This window comes from Erythranthe guttata, chromosome 3 (genome assembly GCF_056151865.1).
Source record: "Erythranthe guttata isolate IM_541 chromosome 3, IM_541, whole genome shotgun sequence".
Taxonomy (NCBI): Eukaryota; Viridiplantae; Streptophyta; class Magnoliopsida; order Lamiales; family Phrymaceae; genus Erythranthe; species Erythranthe guttata.
Genome location: NC_142535.1, coordinates 18,170,583 through 18,188,852, shown reverse-complemented (window position 1 = coordinate 18,188,852; position 18,270 = coordinate 18,170,583). Strand labels below are relative to the sequence as shown.

The 18,270-nt window shown below is 36.8% G+C and overlaps 5 protein-coding genes across 5 annotated transcripts; all 5 read right to left on the bottom strand.

Annotated features, from left to right (window-relative positions):
• Positions 1–652: 652 nt before the first annotated feature.
• On the bottom strand, positions 653–3,421 carry LOC105966602 (patatin-like protein 2). The gene is made up of 7 exons (XM_088815902.1): positions 3,301–3,421; positions 2,358–2,479; positions 2,071–2,252; positions 1,755–1,947; positions 1,464–1,625; positions 1,064–1,366; positions 653–969 (listed from the first exon to the last, which is right to left on the bottom strand). The coding sequence occupies exons 2-7, from the start codon at positions 2,466–2,468 to the stop codon at positions 718–720; spliced, it is 1,203 nt and encodes a 400-aa protein (XP_088672028.1). The 5' UTR covers positions 2,469–2,479; positions 3,301–3,421; the 3' UTR covers positions 653–717.
• Positions 3,422–4,401: 980 nt separating this feature from the next.
• On the bottom strand, positions 4,402–8,108 carry LOC148771997 (embryogenesis-associated protein EMB8-like). The gene is made up of 14 exons (XM_088815900.1): positions 7,731–8,108; positions 7,258–7,347; positions 7,071–7,132; positions 6,735–6,835; positions 6,540–6,629; positions 6,271–6,393; positions 6,103–6,180; positions 5,902–5,987; positions 5,731–5,779; positions 5,575–5,631; positions 5,362–5,492; positions 5,188–5,271; positions 5,007–5,076; positions 4,402–4,917 (listed from the first exon to the last, which is right to left on the bottom strand). The coding sequence occupies exons 1-14, from the start codon at positions 7,991–7,993 to the stop codon at positions 4,546–4,548; spliced, it is 1,656 nt and encodes a 551-aa protein (XP_088672026.1). The 5' UTR covers positions 7,994–8,108; the 3' UTR covers positions 4,402–4,545.
• A 1,952-nt stretch (positions 8,109–10,060) lies between these two features.
• On the bottom strand, positions 10,061–10,966 carry LOC148771996 (patatin-like protein 1). Its single transcript, XM_088815301.1, has 3 exons — positions 10,829–10,966; positions 10,374–10,697; positions 10,061–10,270 (listed from the first exon to the last, which is right to left on the bottom strand). The coding sequence occupies exons 1-3, from the start codon at positions 10,964–10,966 to the stop codon at positions 10,061–10,063; spliced, it is 672 nt and encodes a 223-aa protein (XP_088671427.1).
• Positions 10,967–12,026: 1,060 nt separating this feature from the next.
• LOC105974413 (sucrose transport protein SUC8) lies at positions 12,027–14,517 on the bottom strand. The gene is made up of 4 exons (XM_012999513.2): positions 13,012–14,517; positions 12,870–12,933; positions 12,647–12,690; positions 12,027–12,284 (listed from the first exon to the last, which is right to left on the bottom strand). Exons 1-4 carry the CDS (start codon positions 14,281–14,283, stop codon positions 12,153–12,155), a joined length of 1,512 nt encoding a protein of 503 aa, XP_012854967.2. The 5' UTR covers positions 14,284–14,517; the 3' UTR covers positions 12,027–12,152.
• A 118-nt stretch (positions 14,518–14,635) lies between these two features.
• On the bottom strand, positions 14,636–17,902 carry LOC105974412 (sucrose transport protein). Its single transcript, XM_012999512.2, has 5 exons — positions 17,123–17,902; positions 16,220–17,008; positions 15,398–15,461; positions 15,209–15,252; positions 14,636–15,103 (listed from the first exon to the last, which is right to left on the bottom strand). Exons 1-5 carry the CDS (start codon positions 17,597–17,599, stop codon positions 14,921–14,923), a joined length of 1,557 nt encoding a protein of 518 aa, XP_012854966.2. The 5' UTR covers positions 17,600–17,902; the 3' UTR covers positions 14,636–14,920.
• Between the last annotated feature and the right edge of the window lie 368 nt (positions 17,903–18,270).

Below are 18,270 nucleotides of genomic sequence, written 5' to 3'. Positions count from 1 at the left end.
TATCTCAATATATTAATTTATTTAACTGCACTGCTTGGAGATGCTCTTAGACGGAGACAGAGAGGGACACGTGTCGGTGGTGGGAAGGAAAAGCGTTGGAGGTTTCGGTGCGGTTAATTGTGTGTTATAGTTTACGGTTTGACCTAAAGTCGTTGTTTAGTTGAATCATTTTTTTTTAGAATGTGGTATATTTATAGAAAAGCCCAACTAACTCCCGATATTACATTTACCTCCTAGAAAGTTTTTTTTTTTATTCTGCAAACATACTCCCATTAAGGATGATGTGCAAAACAAAATACATAACTATAAGTCTATCAACAATTTTCTACGAGTTGAAAAGTTTTAATTGAATTTTGTTGTAAATAAATCAAGAGAGATTGATAGATTTACGAGTAAATTTACTCGATTAGACGAGAAACATTGTATAGTATGCAAATTCATATATCGATACACAATCAAACACAGTGTACGGTTAAATATTCAAGGTAAATTTAAGTATACTTATAATATTTTGAACATTTTTTTGATAGTATATTAGTATTGAATTATGAAAATATATAAATCCAAACCTAGAGAACTTTCAGTATAAATAAATAATTAAAAAAAGTAAACTAAATTAAATAAATAAAAGTAGAGACTAGGGAAAATGACATATCAACTTTGCTAAAAAAACAATCAGTTGATGAATCTATCCCTCAACGTTCGAGATTTATCGTTTCAATCGGTCGATGATTCTCTTTTCCTAGCAAAATCCCGACGTAGCCGTTTCTCTTTGGAAAGTATTGCCGCTAACCGAATAAGTGCCTCCTCGTTTGTTCCTTGATCGGTAGACGGAGCATATTCTCCGGTACGCAAATCGAGTCTTGAAATTGGCTTTTTCAGCAAGTCCTCTCCAACTTTGACGAGATTCTTCAAATTCTTCTTTGTTGCAACGTCCACAGACGACGTTACACCGACTAAACTCTCGTCCTAAGAAATTATATATTTATTTATAATTGCTTAGAATGATATTATATGTGAAATAAATTAAATTTAAACTTCATCGGAAGAAGAATTAAATTACCTGGATTCTTAGAAAATTCCCGCTAGAGTGAAGGGCTCCAACAAAAGTGGAACCATAGTAATTAGTGATGTCTTGTATAGCTCGAAAAACTACATCCAACAAGGGGTTCGATTTACGATTTTTCAACCATCTCAAAATACTCCACTTTGATGCTTTCTTGGCATCGTACTTACGAACTTGTGATGAACCAGTTCCTAGAGACAATACTAGAAATCGACCTTCTTCTTTTGGACTTCGATGAAAAATACTATTATTTTCTTCATCCAGCTTCATCCTTATTATTTCAGCTATTGCTATAAAACACTGCATGCAAAGGAAATCCATAAAAAAAATATTAATAATCGATTCTTGAATGTCATACAAATTTCTAAAAAAATATTAATTAGTGTAAGATATTTACCGGATCGTTAGCAGCGATCCCGCCATCAATAAGGTTGAATTTTGTTTTTTTGCCCGTCGAATCTTTTGTCTTGAAATAATGTGCTGGGAGATAAGTCGGAGCGGCTGAAGTTCCTAAGCAAATATCCGAGAGCAAAGCATCTATGCTTGGATCGTTATGTACCTAAATAATTAACAATAAGATCGATATAAAAAACGTGACCTTAATACATGAAATAATTAGTATTAGGATAATATATTATATATAAATAATAAATCAGTATGAAAAACACAGAGAAACATATATATATACCTCATAGCTGGAGAAGATAGTGTGACTCATCTTTTTAATATCAAAAGTTGGAATAACAATATTTGTCAATGTTTCATGCAATTTTGTGTCTCCAAGTTTCTTCTTGAGTAGGGATCGAAGATATTTTCCGTCGTATTTCGGCCCGGATAATAAACGCTTGATCGTCGTTGCAGTGTGACTAACAAGATTATCCCTACAACCAATTACAAGTACTAATTTTAACATTGGACCGAGCTAAGATTCAATATTTAACATACATCAAAAAAAAAATAAAAAAAAAATAAAAAAAAAAATAGAAAAGAAAAGAAAGTAGTACCTCTCTTGGGGAAAAATTTCGGGACAGTTGTCAAGGTAGAAGTCTTTAATATCTTTGGCAGCGAACAAAGGTCGATTCTTTTCGTTTGGAGCGGTAAGCATTACAGTGACGAGACCTCCTGTGCTTGTGCCCGCGATTACGTCAAAGTAATCCGCAAGTCGAGCATCTTCGCCATCCAATTTCTGAAATATAAATACATGCATGCATCAAATATTGATTGAAAAAATAAAAAGAATCGAAAAGTAGGAGCTAATATTTATACGATCAAGATATCTATATATGTATACCTGAAGTTGTGACTCGAGAAATTCGAGGATAACTCCGGGGATTATCCCTCGAACTCCACCACCGTCGATTGTCAAAACCCGGATCAATTTTCCGAAAGGTTGGTGCTCCATCTGAAATACTTCTGATGATCTTGATGATTCCATAATGCAAGAATAATTCAACTTAAATCTTAGTGCAAAAAATTCAAATTAAATTTTAGTGCAAATTGAATTTTTCAATGTATACGAGTGAGTAGGGATAACGTTTTGCTGGAGTTGTATTTATAGAGTTCTGAGTTATGTTTTAGGAATAGAAATTTCCATAACTTTGGATTTTTTCAATAAGGAAATTTCAGAAAAATTGGAAGCAATATAATGACGTGTCAGATATCCAGTGACCTGGCAAAGGTAATTACAATCACTTGGTATATACAGTCTATTTGAATTATGGGAAATTTCATCTTGATAAAATAAAAAAGAAACAAATTAAATTTGGAATCTATTTTGTTACATAGGGTATATTTATTATCTACTAAAAGATCAGAATTTTTTGTTTCCTTAAGTCGCTAATAGATAATTCATAATTGGCAAATTATCTTATTTGGAATATTTTCAGAAAACAATTTATACGTCATTATTATATTATTTTTTGTTGGTAGTGCAGTATTTCTTTAGAAATAAATCATGATTGCCAGATGGAGCTTTTTGATTGGGCAAAGGGAGGTCGGGCCTCACCGGCTTTTGAGATCCTACACCGGGTGAAATACACCGGGTAGATCTTTACCATTCATATACACACAAACACACACACACCCACATTGGTATGTGTAGATCAACGGTAAAAGATCACGCGGTGTAACCTTCACCGGGTGTAGGATAGATAAAACCTCACCGAGGAGTGCGAGAGGGCCTTCCACGAGGGCTTCAATATTTTTGGGCAAAAGTTTCAAGAATTAAAACTTACAAGTATTTTTGATTGCACTTTTGAGGATGTACAAGGCAAACTCCATCTCGTTTTCCGTTCCATTAAATCCGCCGATTTCCATTTTCTTTAGCTCCGAATGAAATAATATGGGCCGCTGCTCTTCCACCTCCGGTTCATGATACCATTTGTCTGCAAAACAAAATACTTGAAGTAATTAACTAATTTGCATCAATTTCCTCAATCGTAGAAAAAATTTAAACCTTCAAATGACACAGTTTTTCGTCGAAATTGCCTAACTTCCTTTGATAATCATGTACAAAATTCTACAGACATCTGAAATAGATGAACATTGAATAATAAAGATTGATTAATCAGGTTGTGGCAGTTTGAAGGCAACAATTCCACCCAACACCGCCGCGGTGCCGCCCCATACAAAGGCCGGTAAATTGCTACCTCCAAATAATGAATCCAATGGTCCACTTATCAAACTCACTCCCATCTGTTTATATCATGCAAAACTTTGTTATATACTATAGTATACACTTGTCACAACTACCCCTGAGGTAAAGTCTATTTACAGAAAATACCCCTCATTTTTCCATAATTACATTCATTCCTTGTAATGTGTAGATTTCTTACATTAACACCTTTTATAGGGAGTGGATGTAAGAAATTTACAAACAGGAGGAGGTTGGATGTAATTTCTCAAAAGAGAAGGGGTATTTTTGTAATTTTACTTTACCTCAGAGAGGTGGTTGTAATTTACTATTTCAAATATAAAATCCGACGTAAAAATACGTGCAATCAGAAATCAAGTATAGTATCTTCAAGACCGACAATATTGTACATAAAATCGAAACTTACCTGTGGAATTACAATGGCAAGATTAAGAAGTCCTAACGCAAGCCCTTCAAAAAACGAAAAAGAACACGTTAGAAGAATGTATGTTACATTTAGATCAATTGCACATAATTTTTGTGATATATTACACGTGGAAGTATATACGACGGCCTTTTTCTTGACGGTTTCGTGACATTTGAAACCCGTCACGAATAATGTTCCTGCGGTTTTTTTACTTTCCTGACGGTTTTTTTTTCATCGTATAAAGCCTAAAATGTTGTAGTGTTGCTAGAAGGGAGGTTTCCCTCAAGAAACTGAATCGAGATTAGTGAGCTTTTGCCATGGAAACATTCCTCGACATCGTTACAAAATTAACCCATCGATGGTTTCCCGGAGGAAAATTACAAGTTATTATACTTGTTGATAATAAATTACTATCACTAATCATTTTGTTGCACTTCTAAACTTCCTTTTGAAGAGAAAACCGAGCGCAGCACCGACAATTGGCCAGCTCGAAATAACGGCTATATAAGCAAGAAGCCATATTGACTTATTAGCTTGTCTCGAGAGCTGATGCATGCACTTTTCAACAATACTCGAACCACCACTATTTTCAGCATCAGGGCCAAACTCGGGTTTTCGCCCACCGCTAAAAACATGGTTCTCTTTAACCGAAACTGCTTGATTCGTCTGATCTTTATTCTCTTCAGAAACCTCGTTTCCCATTGGAGCCACCATTCCATCCGCTACATTAAGATAAGGCCCTTGATCGATCGAAGATTGCAGAGGTGACAAATTCGGCCCAATATTTTCCGCCTGAAAATTACGAGAAAAAATGTATTATTATCGGTTAATTACGTGTTTCTGCGAGCAATTCTCCTTTAATACGAGTAAAATAAATGTACCTTCTTCTGTGTATGCATCAACGAACTCGAAAGTAGAGCTCCAAGGTATTCATTAACTGCTCCCACCCACCTGAACAAGAAATCAATTTTTTTTTTCCAATTTAAATATCGGATTTTTTTGCGATTATCACGACCATCTACGTTAAAAAAAGAAAAAAAAAGAAAAAAAAAAGGGTAGTACCAGAGACGAGATCCAGATATGCCTTCAAAGAACGCCAGGTGTCCACCGTGTTGTGTTGTAACAAGGACTACGTTTTTATTTGCTCTATTATAAATTTTCAAAAATTACGATTACTATAGCAAACTTAAATCTAGTGAGAGAAATGGACTCGACAAGATATGAGTAATTCTATACCGGCATTCATCCCAAGGAATAGCTTCTACGGTGCACACTGGATCATCCAACGCACTTATGCAGAGAAGCGGTACCTTCACTTTTCCGATAAACGAAGAACTGCTACACCGCCTATAGAACGTATCCACAGTCTTGACGGAAAAAAAAAAAAGAATTCAATACGTTAAAATATCCAATGTGCTTCTTCAAGAAAGACGAGAGAGAAAGACGTACCTCGTAGTTCCCAACAAGACAGGTGGCATGTGTATCAAAATCCCGAATAGAACGTGACTGCATAAAGTATACGAATTACCGAACGGAATTTTATTTTTAGTAATACATTTTCACATAGAGGTAAAATAAAAAGAGATATTGAAGCCAAAAATGAACCTTTTTAATACCATCCCAACTAGCAAGACGAGAATAACGGGTTTCGTGTCTGCATTTGCACGATAAAATACGTGTAATTTCAGTCTCTTACATAAGTCCACCATATTACGGAATGATAATTAAAATTAAGTGCATAAATAAAAAATCATGTAAGAAGGGAATGCAACGTACAGCTGTGCATAACCTTGAAGACCAATCGTAAGAGCTCTGTCGTAAAACGTTTGGATAAGCCTTCGAGATATAAACCTCGAACCAATCTGAGAAGTTGGAAATGAAGCACAAAAAAATTCTGATTAAGATATGCTATTATTAAATTATTAAATTATTAAAAAGATAAATGTTCGGTTGTGAAATAATTTACATAAAACCGACCAAGAGATCCCAAGGCGAGCAAACTGCTGCAGCACCTGCAATTGGAACATTTTCTCCATCCTCTCCGAGATATTTTACCTAAAACCATCAATTTTAAAATAATTTTAAATATTATTTTTTTATTATTTTAACATTATATAGAGAAAAGCGAGAGAGTTGGAAGTATACCAAAATGTTTGCACCGATGCTCGTTCCGATAACAAACAATGGAGCTCGAGAGTATTCTTGATGTAGATAGTTAATAACTTCTCGTACATCTTCGGTCCACCCAGCATTATAAAAGCAATCAGACTGTAAAGTATCCCCATTCAAAACCAAAAGTCAGAATACGAGATAAATCTTGGTTGACCAAAAAAAAATAAAAAAATCCCGAGGGTATTTTTTTTTTTTTTTACGGACTAAAATCGAAGAAAAACTATCAACTTGAGTGGACTTACAGTAACGGAGACACCGCCCAATCCTCGGTGATTACTGACAACCACATTCCATCCACTTTTTGCCGTGTTAAAGACGAGATGTTTCAAATACTGCAATAAACGCGGTGGAATTTAACTCAAATTATGAAAATAACTAATAACTAACAGAAAAAAAATAGTTCTCGTGGAAAATTGGCATCGGAATCCAGTTCTTACGGGAGAAGCCGAATCGCTGGTTAGCCCTGGAATCATAATCACAATAGGAGTCGTATCATCCTTAGCAATCGTATGATTATTTTGAATATCTGCTCCAGAAACTGCAGCAAGTAAACGAGAAAAAATTAACGTAAAGTACATAATTCGATAACAGAAGCAGCCAAAAACGTTATAGAATATTCCGAAAAAGAATTTGCATTTTGCGAAGCTCACGTAAGTGCCAGCTGGATTAATTGACTCGATTTTCACTAAAGCTATGCATAACTTTCTAAAACCGAACAAGCTAAGTATGCGCATGTGCTGTGTATTTAAACAACTTCGGTATAGTTAATTTACCATCAGAATGCATTAGCCAATCCAGAGCAAACATGCCACCATCGGATGCGTGAAACATCTGTCTGAGAATCACACACACACATCACAGAAATTAAAAAAAAAATAAAAAAAAAAAAAAAAAAAAAAAAAAGAAAAGAAAACAAAGCTGTTTAATTTCGAACTGTTAAACGAGAAGAGTGAGCATCACCTTCTATAGGTAAACAGTGGAGGCCTCCCAAAGAAGTTTAAAAACGAAGTTTGGATATGTGGACTCGACAACCACGGCGTCACCAAATACCTGTTCGTAAGTACAACGATTGCATACAAAAAAATCAGAATATCAAATCAAGAACCAACAAAAGCCAATCATGAGTTAGGTTCAAATAACCATTACTAACCACATTCCAAAAACCAACAATGGAAGTGCTAATTCCAAATCAATTGCACTCATAAACCAATAATTCAATCAATAACTTACCGGGTCGACCAGCAAATATTATGTTATCATAGTTTATCATGTTTTTTATCGGATCATCGAAGGTTGAATAATATAATTGGGTTTCATTAGATTATCTAATCTTATTTTAGCTAATCTTATCTTAGTAACCAAACGAGGCCTAAGTGTGCGCATTAATCACAGACAGATGATAAAAGGAGGCATTTTTATTTTTGTGGGTTTACCTTCCGTGAAGCGTTCGACACTTGGAGACAACGCCATGATAAATCTCGGAGCTGGGATTGTACGTAAGATAAATGGATCCACCGCGAAACCCGGTTAAAAGATCCTTAACAAAATGGAACTCCAAGAAATTGTACAGTAAAACAATCAGTAAGAAACACGCCGCCACCAAGTAATGCGACAAGGGTATTGCAAAAGCCGACCGGAAAAGAAGCTTGTAAGCTTTCGCCGCCGTGTCGGGAATTGCTTCAGAGCAGCAATCCATGGTGCAGAAAAAAAAAACCCGATGATTTCAAGAAACATGAAATTGGGTCGGATTCGGTTTCATAGGAAGAGTGAAGTTAAATTTGGTGAGGTGGGTTTGGAGAGATTCGACATAATAATCATAAGAGCTAATTGCAAATACCACCCCTGTGTAATCTCTAATTGTCAAATACCCCCTGTGAAAAAAAAACTCACTAACTCCCCCCTGTGTTAACAAAGTCAAGGCATCCGGACCCCTGGAGGCAAATCGTGTCTCTCACTCGCGGATTGTGCGAATTTTTATTCTGTTTTCTGGGTGAAATGACATAAATAGCCTTCTTTATAAAAGGAAAAAAACCAGATTGGTGTAATTTAAATAATCTAACTTTATAGGACTAAATTGTAATTTTCAAAATTACAAAATAATAATAATAATAAACCATTGAAAAAAAAGGAGAGACTGCACATCTTCTTCCTCGTTTCCATCGGCCCACCTCCAACAAGTTCAGCATCGCCGCTCGTCTCGCACCACCACCTTCCCCCGCCTCATTCAAATTCGTTCCCACTACACCGCCTTCCACCCACTTCTTCAAATTCGTTCCGACTACAACGCCACCGTCTCGCACCACCGATACCCAACCACTATAAAATTCTCTCCCTCGACACCGCCGCCGGTCTGGCACCACCCATTTCTTAGTGATAGAGATAGTTGTGTATATTATTGAAGAATTGTAAAATTTACTTGTGACGAGATTTGTATGGAGAGAGACCGAGACGAGATCGAGATCGAGAATCTCTCCGTCGCCGAAATATAGATCCGCCGCCGCTTTTTATATATGTTTCTTTTCCTTGTGTGTTTATAGCTACCATTTTTACTATTGCTGTGGTGGTGGATCTGGAGAAGATGATTATGGTGCCGGTGGTAGTAGTGTAGCAGAACAACAGTAGCAGGTTGAGCCGGGCAGGTGGGTGGGTGGGTGGGTGGGCTGGAGAAGAAGAACTTTTTTTTTGTTTATTATTATTATTTTTTTTAATGATTATTATTATTTAATAAAATGTAACATACATAATTACAAAGAATATAAAAACATTATAGAAAAGGCATATAAGAAATTTTAATATTACAATATATATTTAATTCTTGTTTATATTTTTTTTTATTCAAAATAAATACATAATATTTACAAAATTAAAGTGATTCTAAAATTTGGTATATTGTACTTTACTAATTGCTAAAAAACCCCCTTAGGGCATTTTTGTCTATTCACCATTAGTCAAAGCCTAAAATCAAAAAGGGTGGAGTGTGCTTCGAAAATGTTAACACAGTGGGGAGTTAGTGAGTTTTTTTATCATAAGGGGTTATTTGACAATTAGAGATTACACAGGGGTGGTATTTGCAATAAGCTCTAATCATAATTTAATGTTGGTATAATGCAAACAGAGGCAGAGGGGGACACCTGTCGGTGGTGGGAAGGAAGAGCGTTGGAGGTTTCGGTGCGGTTAATTGTGTGTTATAGTTTACGGTTTGAGCTAAAGTCGTTGGTTTTGTTGAATCATTTATTTTTAGAATGCGGTGTATTTACAGAAAGCCCCAACTAATTCCCGAAATTACATTTACCTCCTTGTAAGTTTTCCTTATTTTGCAAACATACTCTCATTAAGGATGATGTAGAAAACAACATACATAGTTTTCATTGAATTTTGTTGTAAATAAATCAAGAGAGATTGATAGATTTACGAGTAAATTTACTCGATTAGACGAGAAACATTGTATAGTACGACAATTCATATATCGATACACAATCAAACGTAGAGTACGGTTAAATATTACAAGTAAATTCAAGTATACTTATAATATTTTAACATTTTTTTGATAGTATATTAGTATTGAATTATGAAAATATATAAATCCAAAGCTAGAGAACTTTCATTATAAATAAATAATTAAAAAAATAAACTAAATTAAATAAATAAAAGTAGAGACTATGGAAAATGACATATCAACTTTGCTCAAAAAAATAATCAGTTGATGAATATATCAACCAACGTTCGAGAAAATCGTTCCAGTTGGTCGGATGATTCTCTTATTCTACCGAAATCCCGACGTACGTAGCCGTTTCTCTTTGGAAAGTATTGCCGCTAACCGAATAAGTGCCTCCTCGTTTGTTCCTTGATCACTAGATGGACCATATTCTCCGGTACGGAAATCGAATCTTGAAATTGGCTTTTTCAGCAACTCCTCTCCAACTTTGACGAGATTCTTCAGATTCTTCTTTGTTACGCCAACTAAATTCTCGTCCTGAAAAATTATATATATTATACATATGTGAATAAATTAAATTAAATCTAAACTTTTGAACTTGATCGATCGGAATTGATGAAGAAGAATTAAATTATAATACCTGGATTCTTAGAAAATTTCCACTAGAGTGAAGGGCGCCAACAATAATGGAATCGTAGTTTTTATTGATGTCTTGTATAGTTCGAGAAACTAAATCCAACAAGGGGTTCGTTATACGATTTTTCAACCATCTCAGAATACTCCACTTTGATGCTTTCTTGGCGTCGTACTTACGAACTTGTGTCGAACCAGTTCCTAGAAACAATACTAGAAATCGACCTTCTTCATTTGGCATCGAACAACGGCCGATTCTTTTCAGTCCTCTGCTTGGGCCCGCTATTACGTCAAAGTAATCCGCAACTCGAGCATCTTCACCATCCAATTTCTGGAATAAATAAATACATCCATGCATGCATCAAATATTGATTGAAAAATAAAAAAACTCAATAGAAGAATATCGAAAAGTAGGAGCTAATATTTACACGACCAAGATCGAAATATATATACTATATCTACCTGAAGTTGTGACTCGAGAAATTCGAGGATAACTCCGAGGATTATCCCTCGAACTCCACCACCGTCGATAATCAAAACCCGGGTTAATTTTCCGAAAGGTTGGTGCTCCATCTGAAATACTTCTGATCTTGATTCCATCATGCAACAATTCAACTTAAAATCTTAGTGCAAAAAATTCAAATTAAATCTTAGTGCAAATTGAATATTTCAATGTATACGAGTGAGTAGGGATAACGTTTTGCTAGAGTTGTATTTATAGAGTTCTGAGTTATGTTTTAGGAATAGAAATTTCCATAACTTTGGATTTTCTAATAAGGAAATTTCAGAAAAATTGGAAGCAATATAATGACGTGTCAGATATCCAGTGATCTGGCAAAGCTAATTACAATCCTTGATATATACAGCTGTGAGCTGTCTATTTGAATTAAGGGAACTTTGCTCTTGATAAAAAAAAAAAAGAAAAAAAATTATGGAATGTATTTTGTTAAATACGGTATATTATCTACTAAAAGATCAGAATTTTGTTTCCTTAAATCGCTAATAATAGATAATTCATAATTGGCAAATTATCTTATTTGGAATATTTTCAGAAAACAATTTACACGTCATTATTTTTTTATTTTTTAATGAAAAATTATATAGTTTGGTTAAATGTTCTATTTATTAATTCTATTTCGATTAAAATTGAGAATGTGATAATATACGTATCATTAATTTTTTTTTTAGTTTTTAGTAACTTCGACAAAGTCGTTACTCTAATTTCGCCTCTTATACATTTTTTATATTTCAAATTGAATAATAATCCTTTTTTTTATTGGGTTATTGTCATTGAATATGTTTAGAAAAACACAAACTAACAAATTCATTAAATAAGATTTTGATAAGAAAATTCAAATTAAAATTATCTCAATATATTAATTTATTTAACTGCACCTGCCTTGGTTTGTTTGCTCCAAAATAAAAATAAATTTGTATTCCGCACAATATTACCATTATTCACAAACAAGAATAATATTAGCCAGAAATAAATTATTTATTTATAGTTTTCTATAATAGATAATAACAACATATAATTACTAGGGTGATCATACATAATGTAAATCTGATTTTTAATTAGTTTTCGTTTGTCTTTTAAGATTAATATATATATGTTAGATGAACCTTGATTTTTCCTTTTAAAAAAAAAAAACTATAGAAATAAATAAATAAAAATATATAAAAAAAAGGTGGAATTGCCTTTCAAAATTGCCTAACTTCCTTTCACAGTCATGTACAAAATTCTACAGACATCTGAAATAGTTGAACATTGAATAATAAGGATTGATTAATCAGGTTGGGGAAGTTTGAAGGCAACAATTCCACCCAACGCCGCCGCGGTGCCGCCCCATACAAAGGCCGGTAGATTGCTACCTCCAAATAATGAATCCAATGGTCCACTTATCAAACTCACTCCCATCTGTTTATATCATGCAATACTCTGTTATATACTATACACTTATCACAACTACCCCTGAGGTAAAGTCTATTTACGAAATTACCCCTCATTTTTCCATAATTACATTCACCCCTTATAATGTGTAGATTTCTTACATTAATACCCTTTTGTAGGGGGTGGATGTAAGAAATTTACAAACTGGAGAGGAGGTTGGATACAATTTCTCAAAAGAGAAGGGGTATTTTTGTAATTTTACTTTACCTCAGGGAGGTGGTTGTAATTCATCATTTTATATACAAAATTCGACGTAAAAATACGTGCAATCAGACATCAAGTACAGTATCTACAAAACCGACAATATTGTACATAAAATCGAAACTTACCTGCGGAATTACAATTGCGAGATTAAGAAGTCCTAACGCAAGCCCTTCAAAAAACGAAAAAGAACACGTTGAAAGAATGTATGTTACATATTGAAATCAACTGCACATCAGTTTTGTGATTTGTTTCACCTGGTGTAGCATCTAAAAAATCGGAAAAAAAAAAAACGAAAAAAAATCGAAAAAAAAGGTAATTTTTTTTATAGAAGAATTATTGTGTGCTTGCCTTGGCCAGTGCCACTGTCTTTGGAGTATATAGAAGCTAGAGCAAAAGGGATGCAATAAGTAACCTGCAAATATAACACAAGAACATTCAAAAAAAAAAGGCGCACGTTAGAGAAACCTAACAATAATCAACTAAAACTAACCGCTTGTGGTATGCCCAAGATAGCAAAGAGAGCAAAACAAGAAAGCTTCACTCCAAGAGAAGGTGAAACAAGTGGAGTCCCTCTCTCCACCACAGCAGCTTCTCTTGCACTCACAGCCACGTAAGAAATCGCCACCGTAAACCCCATGCAGACCGCAAGTACGAAATTCGTAAAGCTCCAAAGCCGTTTTACGCCCCCCAATAGTCCAATCAACCCCTCCAAAAACAACGAAACGACCCCCATCGTTAAAACATACATCATTAGCCCCAACGAGCCCAGTCGAACGCCTTGATGGTACAGACCAAGCTCCTCTGCACTCCCCTCGATTTTCCCGCCGAAAACCTCCTTCCCCATCCAATCCGTATCGTACAAAAGAAACGGGAAAAACCCGATCCAGTTGAGCGCCGTCACGACGTACAACACCCACATCGCCCTCGAAGTGCTCCTCGCCGCCACCGCTATCTGCACGAAGAACGAGGGCTGCGGCGGCTGGGCCCACGCCGCCTCGCCGGCGTTGTTGTACCCGTCTTGCATGTACTGCATGTACGCAGGATCGAGCCTCTCCTCGTCTATGTACCACACCACCAAAGATATAGTAAATGTCGTGAAGAAAACGGACAGTAAAAAGCAAGTCTTGATGTTCGCGCAGTTTGTATCACAAGCGTTCGTTTTCGTGAACGGGAAAAAACGGTGGAGATCGAGCGCACCCGAGGCGTACCCTAAAACGTTTCCGACGGCCATGAAGAAGGCGAATAGGGCGTTGCCGAGTGTCACCATTGCGTCACTGTCGCCCGAGATATCGGCCAAGAGGGCCCTACACGGGCTTTGGATCATATTATTCGAAATATCCAACAACCAAAACCCGAGTATGAAAATCGTGGCTGCTCTATGTTTGATTCCCGGTTTTAAAGAATCGCCTAAGTTTCTGCCTATATCTGCAGCGAAGCCTATGAGGAGGACACCTATAGAGAGGAGAAGGGTACCAGCTACTATAAAGGGGCGTCTCCTTCCGAAACGAGATGTACACCTGTCGCTGTGGTGGCCGACGATTGGCTGGACTATAAGGCCCGAGATGGGCCCGCATAGCCAGACGAAGGACACCCATTTGTGGCTGAGGCCTAAGAGCTGTGTGTATGGGGTTAGGAGAGAGAGCTGTAGGGCCCACCCGAATTGTACTCCGGCGGCGATTGTGGCCACTAAGATCAACTTCTTTAAGGTGGTTTGATCTGGAAGTTGAGGGTTAGGCTGGAAACTAGTTTCTTGATAAACCATGATTTGGTTTTCCTGTAATGAAAACAAATCTAGTTTTATCTGAAGAGAAAAAAAAAACTATTACAAAAGAATGGTTAGATATACAACAAATGATATGAACACACACAAACAGTCAATAGAGAGAGAGAAGATTGTTTCTCAATGTGTGTGTGTGTGTGTGTACATTTGTTGTTTGTTTCAGATTGTGAGAGGTAAGAATCCAGACAAAGGGTAACCTACATAACTGAACAGAACAGAGAGATTTGGTCCATCCATTTTGAGGATAAATAATATAAATAGTAAATAAGCTATTTCAAGATTCTTGCTTGTCCAACAGAAAAATATAAGGCTCTCCCCACGGGATAATCTCCGGTTTTCACTACGTGCACAACAACGTTAACTACCCTTTTTATTTTTTCTCATTTAAGAAACACAGTCACAGCAAAGTAACATAGTACAATAAACTATACTGTCACGCGTAGTGTATGTGTACACATTTTTTTTTGTAGTTTTCGACACGAGAGGGAGAAGAAAACGGGGGAAGCTTTAAAAATTACAAGCGCCCCAAAACGAACACTAACATATGCAATTTTCAATCCCCCCCCCAAAAAAAAACAAGAAAGCTTTAAGGCTACTAGCTACCGAACATAAGACATTTTCAGTGAAATCCACCGGCACTACTCAAAGCCTTGGTTGATGCATCGTCAGAAGGTGGTGATGGAAGCATTGTGAGTGCGAAAATACCGCTAGCGGCAGCAGCCACCGCTCCCACCACGAACGCCGGTAGGTTTCCGCCCCCGAATAAGTCATCCCACGGCCCACTTGCCACAGACACCACCATCTGCCAGTAGCCAAAGATAAATGCAGAGATATTACACATCAATTTGTCATTAATTACCCTGTTTTAAGACAAGATGTAATTATTATTTTACCAATAAAATATTACCTGTGGTATAACTATTGCAAGATTTAGAACTCCCAGGGATAGACCTGAATATACAATATCAGTTCAGAATCAAAACTGAAAAGATTTTATATATATATATATATATATATATATATATATATATATATATATATATATATATATATATATATATATATATTTATATATTATTGCAGTCTGTATATATACCTTGTCCAGCACCAGAGTTACTGGAAAATATGGATGCCAAAGCAAATGGAATGCTGTAAGTTATCTAAACAAGAGAAACAGAGAGATGTTAGTAGGTTTTGTATCGTCTTCGAGATGTCTCAAATGCTCCAATTACATAAAGTATGATACAAGTAACTAAATGACATTAATCGTGATTTGGATTGGGAAACGTGATTCCTATGAGAGAACAAAGCCAAAATTAATAAGTGCAGTTGAGTTTTGCCATATGGATATAATTGCTTTGACAATATCTTAATTTTTATCCAAAGGAACCTAATCTTTACTTTTGGCAATATGGAATGAATTCGATCATACTCTTTTACTTCAAAATGATTTTTCTTACCAACGATCTAATAATTGCGCTCGTTTTCCCAACCTTAAAAGGAGGCAAATTAAAGTTATTCGCCTTTTCCTGCTACAGATTCTTGTGTAAATTCAAAGTAATGAGCCAAATTGTGGATATGGAACTTTGACAATATGTAGAAACAACCGAAAAAATCAATAATCCCAAAGTCGATCATTATCTTGAAAATGTTTCTTTTAATCCAATAATCCATAGCCATGTAAATATGCCAAAACTGCATTAATGACTGACTCCTACTTTTTGGATCTGATCGTATGAATTTTTCAGGCAAGAAATGTGCGTATCTAAAATCAGATTCAACGTACGATGAACGAGAACATTACGTAAAATATGCACCGAATTCAACGCATGTGATCTAATTGTCTAATGAATTTCAAGAATAATAGTAAAAGAAAATGTAAAATGAAATTGGATTTACGAAAAAAAAAAAAACTCACCGCTAGAGGAATGCCGAGGACAGCGAAGAGGGCCAAAGCCCCGATCCTTACACCAGCCACCGGCTGCATAAGCGTGGCGGCGGTGGCCTCGTCACCGACGTACCGCCGCGTGTGCTGCGCCATCTTGGTGACCAAAACAGTCATGGCCAAACAAACCGCCAGCAAGAAATTCACCAATCCCCACAATCTCTTCACCCCACCAAGCCCACGCGCCAAGAACTGCACACTCAGAGAAGCCAAACCCAACACCACAGAATTCAGCATCAGCCCCAACGCACCGGTGCGTACCCCTTTGTCGTACAAGTTTCCCTCACCAACCTTCCCTCCGTACACCTCTTTCCCCATCCAATCAGTGTCGAACAACAGGAACGGAAACCAAGCAATCCAGTTCAGACACGTCACCAGCAGCAGCATCCACATGGGTCTAGGCAAGTCCTTGAGCGCACCGAATAATTCCCCAAACACCGGGAAACCCCTCTTTTTAACCGTCGCCGCCTGTTCCGGCGGAGATGCGGCGGCGGCTTTTTCGTGCACCATTGTCAGTGCGAGAACGGTCAGAGTCACCAGAAGAGCTATGGAGATCAAAAAACAGCTCTTGAGATTTGCGCAGTACAAATCGCAGGCGCTGGTTTTGGAGAAAGGGAATATTCTATACAAGCGGGTGTACGCGCCGGCGGCGTAGCCTAGAACATTCCCCACCGCCATGAAAAAGGAGTACAGCGAATTTGCAGCACTCATTTTTCTCGCATTTCCGCCTGATAAATCAGCCAACAGTGCCCTACAAGGCCCCTGCAAAAAAAAAAAAAAAAAAAAAACCCCAAATTTTAGGGAAATTAGAAAAAAAAAAAAAGGAAAAATCAAGGATCCGATTAACAAAATTCTGTATGAATTTTCGCATGTTACCTGTAACATGTTGTTAGCAACATCGAGAATCCAAAATCCAACAACAAAAACAGTAATAGCCCTAGGTTTGGAGCCCTTCCCGGTCGAATCGCCGGCTGCATGCCCCAAATCGGCAGCAAAACCGATGAGAAAAACAGCCACCGCGACGAGAGCTGTCCCGGCGGCGATGAACGGCCTCCGCCGCCCGAATCGGGAGGTACAGTTATCACTGTAGTACCCAACTATTGGCTGGACCAACAAACCCGAAACCGGGCCGCACAGCCAGATGAAAGCCGCCCACGTGTGGGGTATCCCCAATAACTGCACGTACGGCGTCAACAGGGAGAGCTGTAGGGCCCATCCGAACTGCACCCCGGCCGCAATCGCCGCCACGAGGATGATCTTCCGCAGTGGCTCCGCCGCCAGCGGCGGCGGATTCTGCTGCTGCAGCTGAAAGGAAGACGACGTCGCAGTCGCACCACTGTTTTTCACCTCCATTGAACTCGATCTCCCTCTCTCTCTATATATATATCTCAGTAATTAAAACCCCTTTCTCTCTCTAAAATGTGTGTATATCTGTGTATGTATATACATGCAGAGGAGTAGAGTGGTGAAAAATGGGAATGAGATTGGGGGGTATTTATACTGGATTTGGCGGGGTGGTGAGATTATCCATATTATCCATATTGGATTTGAGATTAAAAAATAAAATAAAATAAATAAATAAATAAATAAAAAGGTGAGAATTTAGTCAATAAATGATTTAATTCATTTCATCTTTTTTGCAGCCTTTTTGTGATTACAAATTTCAGATTTTGTATACCCTAAATTTAATGTCTTGGCCGTGGACAGTTAGCTTTGCCTTTTTTCCTTTTTATTTATTTATTATTTTTGTAATTTCCTTTTCTTTACAACATTTTAATTACAGCATTTTTTTTTGGTAAATTTCACTCAACTTCCTGTAATTTGAGCTTTGTGCACACGACCCGTTATATTTTCAAAACAATTGTCTTCCTAATGAGCATGATTATTTACCAAATGAAATACCACAGGGGGATTATGTGCTATATTAAAAGTATAGGGGTTCATGTGCAAAAAACTCAAACTACAGGGGGTTAAGTGCAATTTACCCTTTGATTTTTTTCCTTTACAAAATTTGATTACACTAA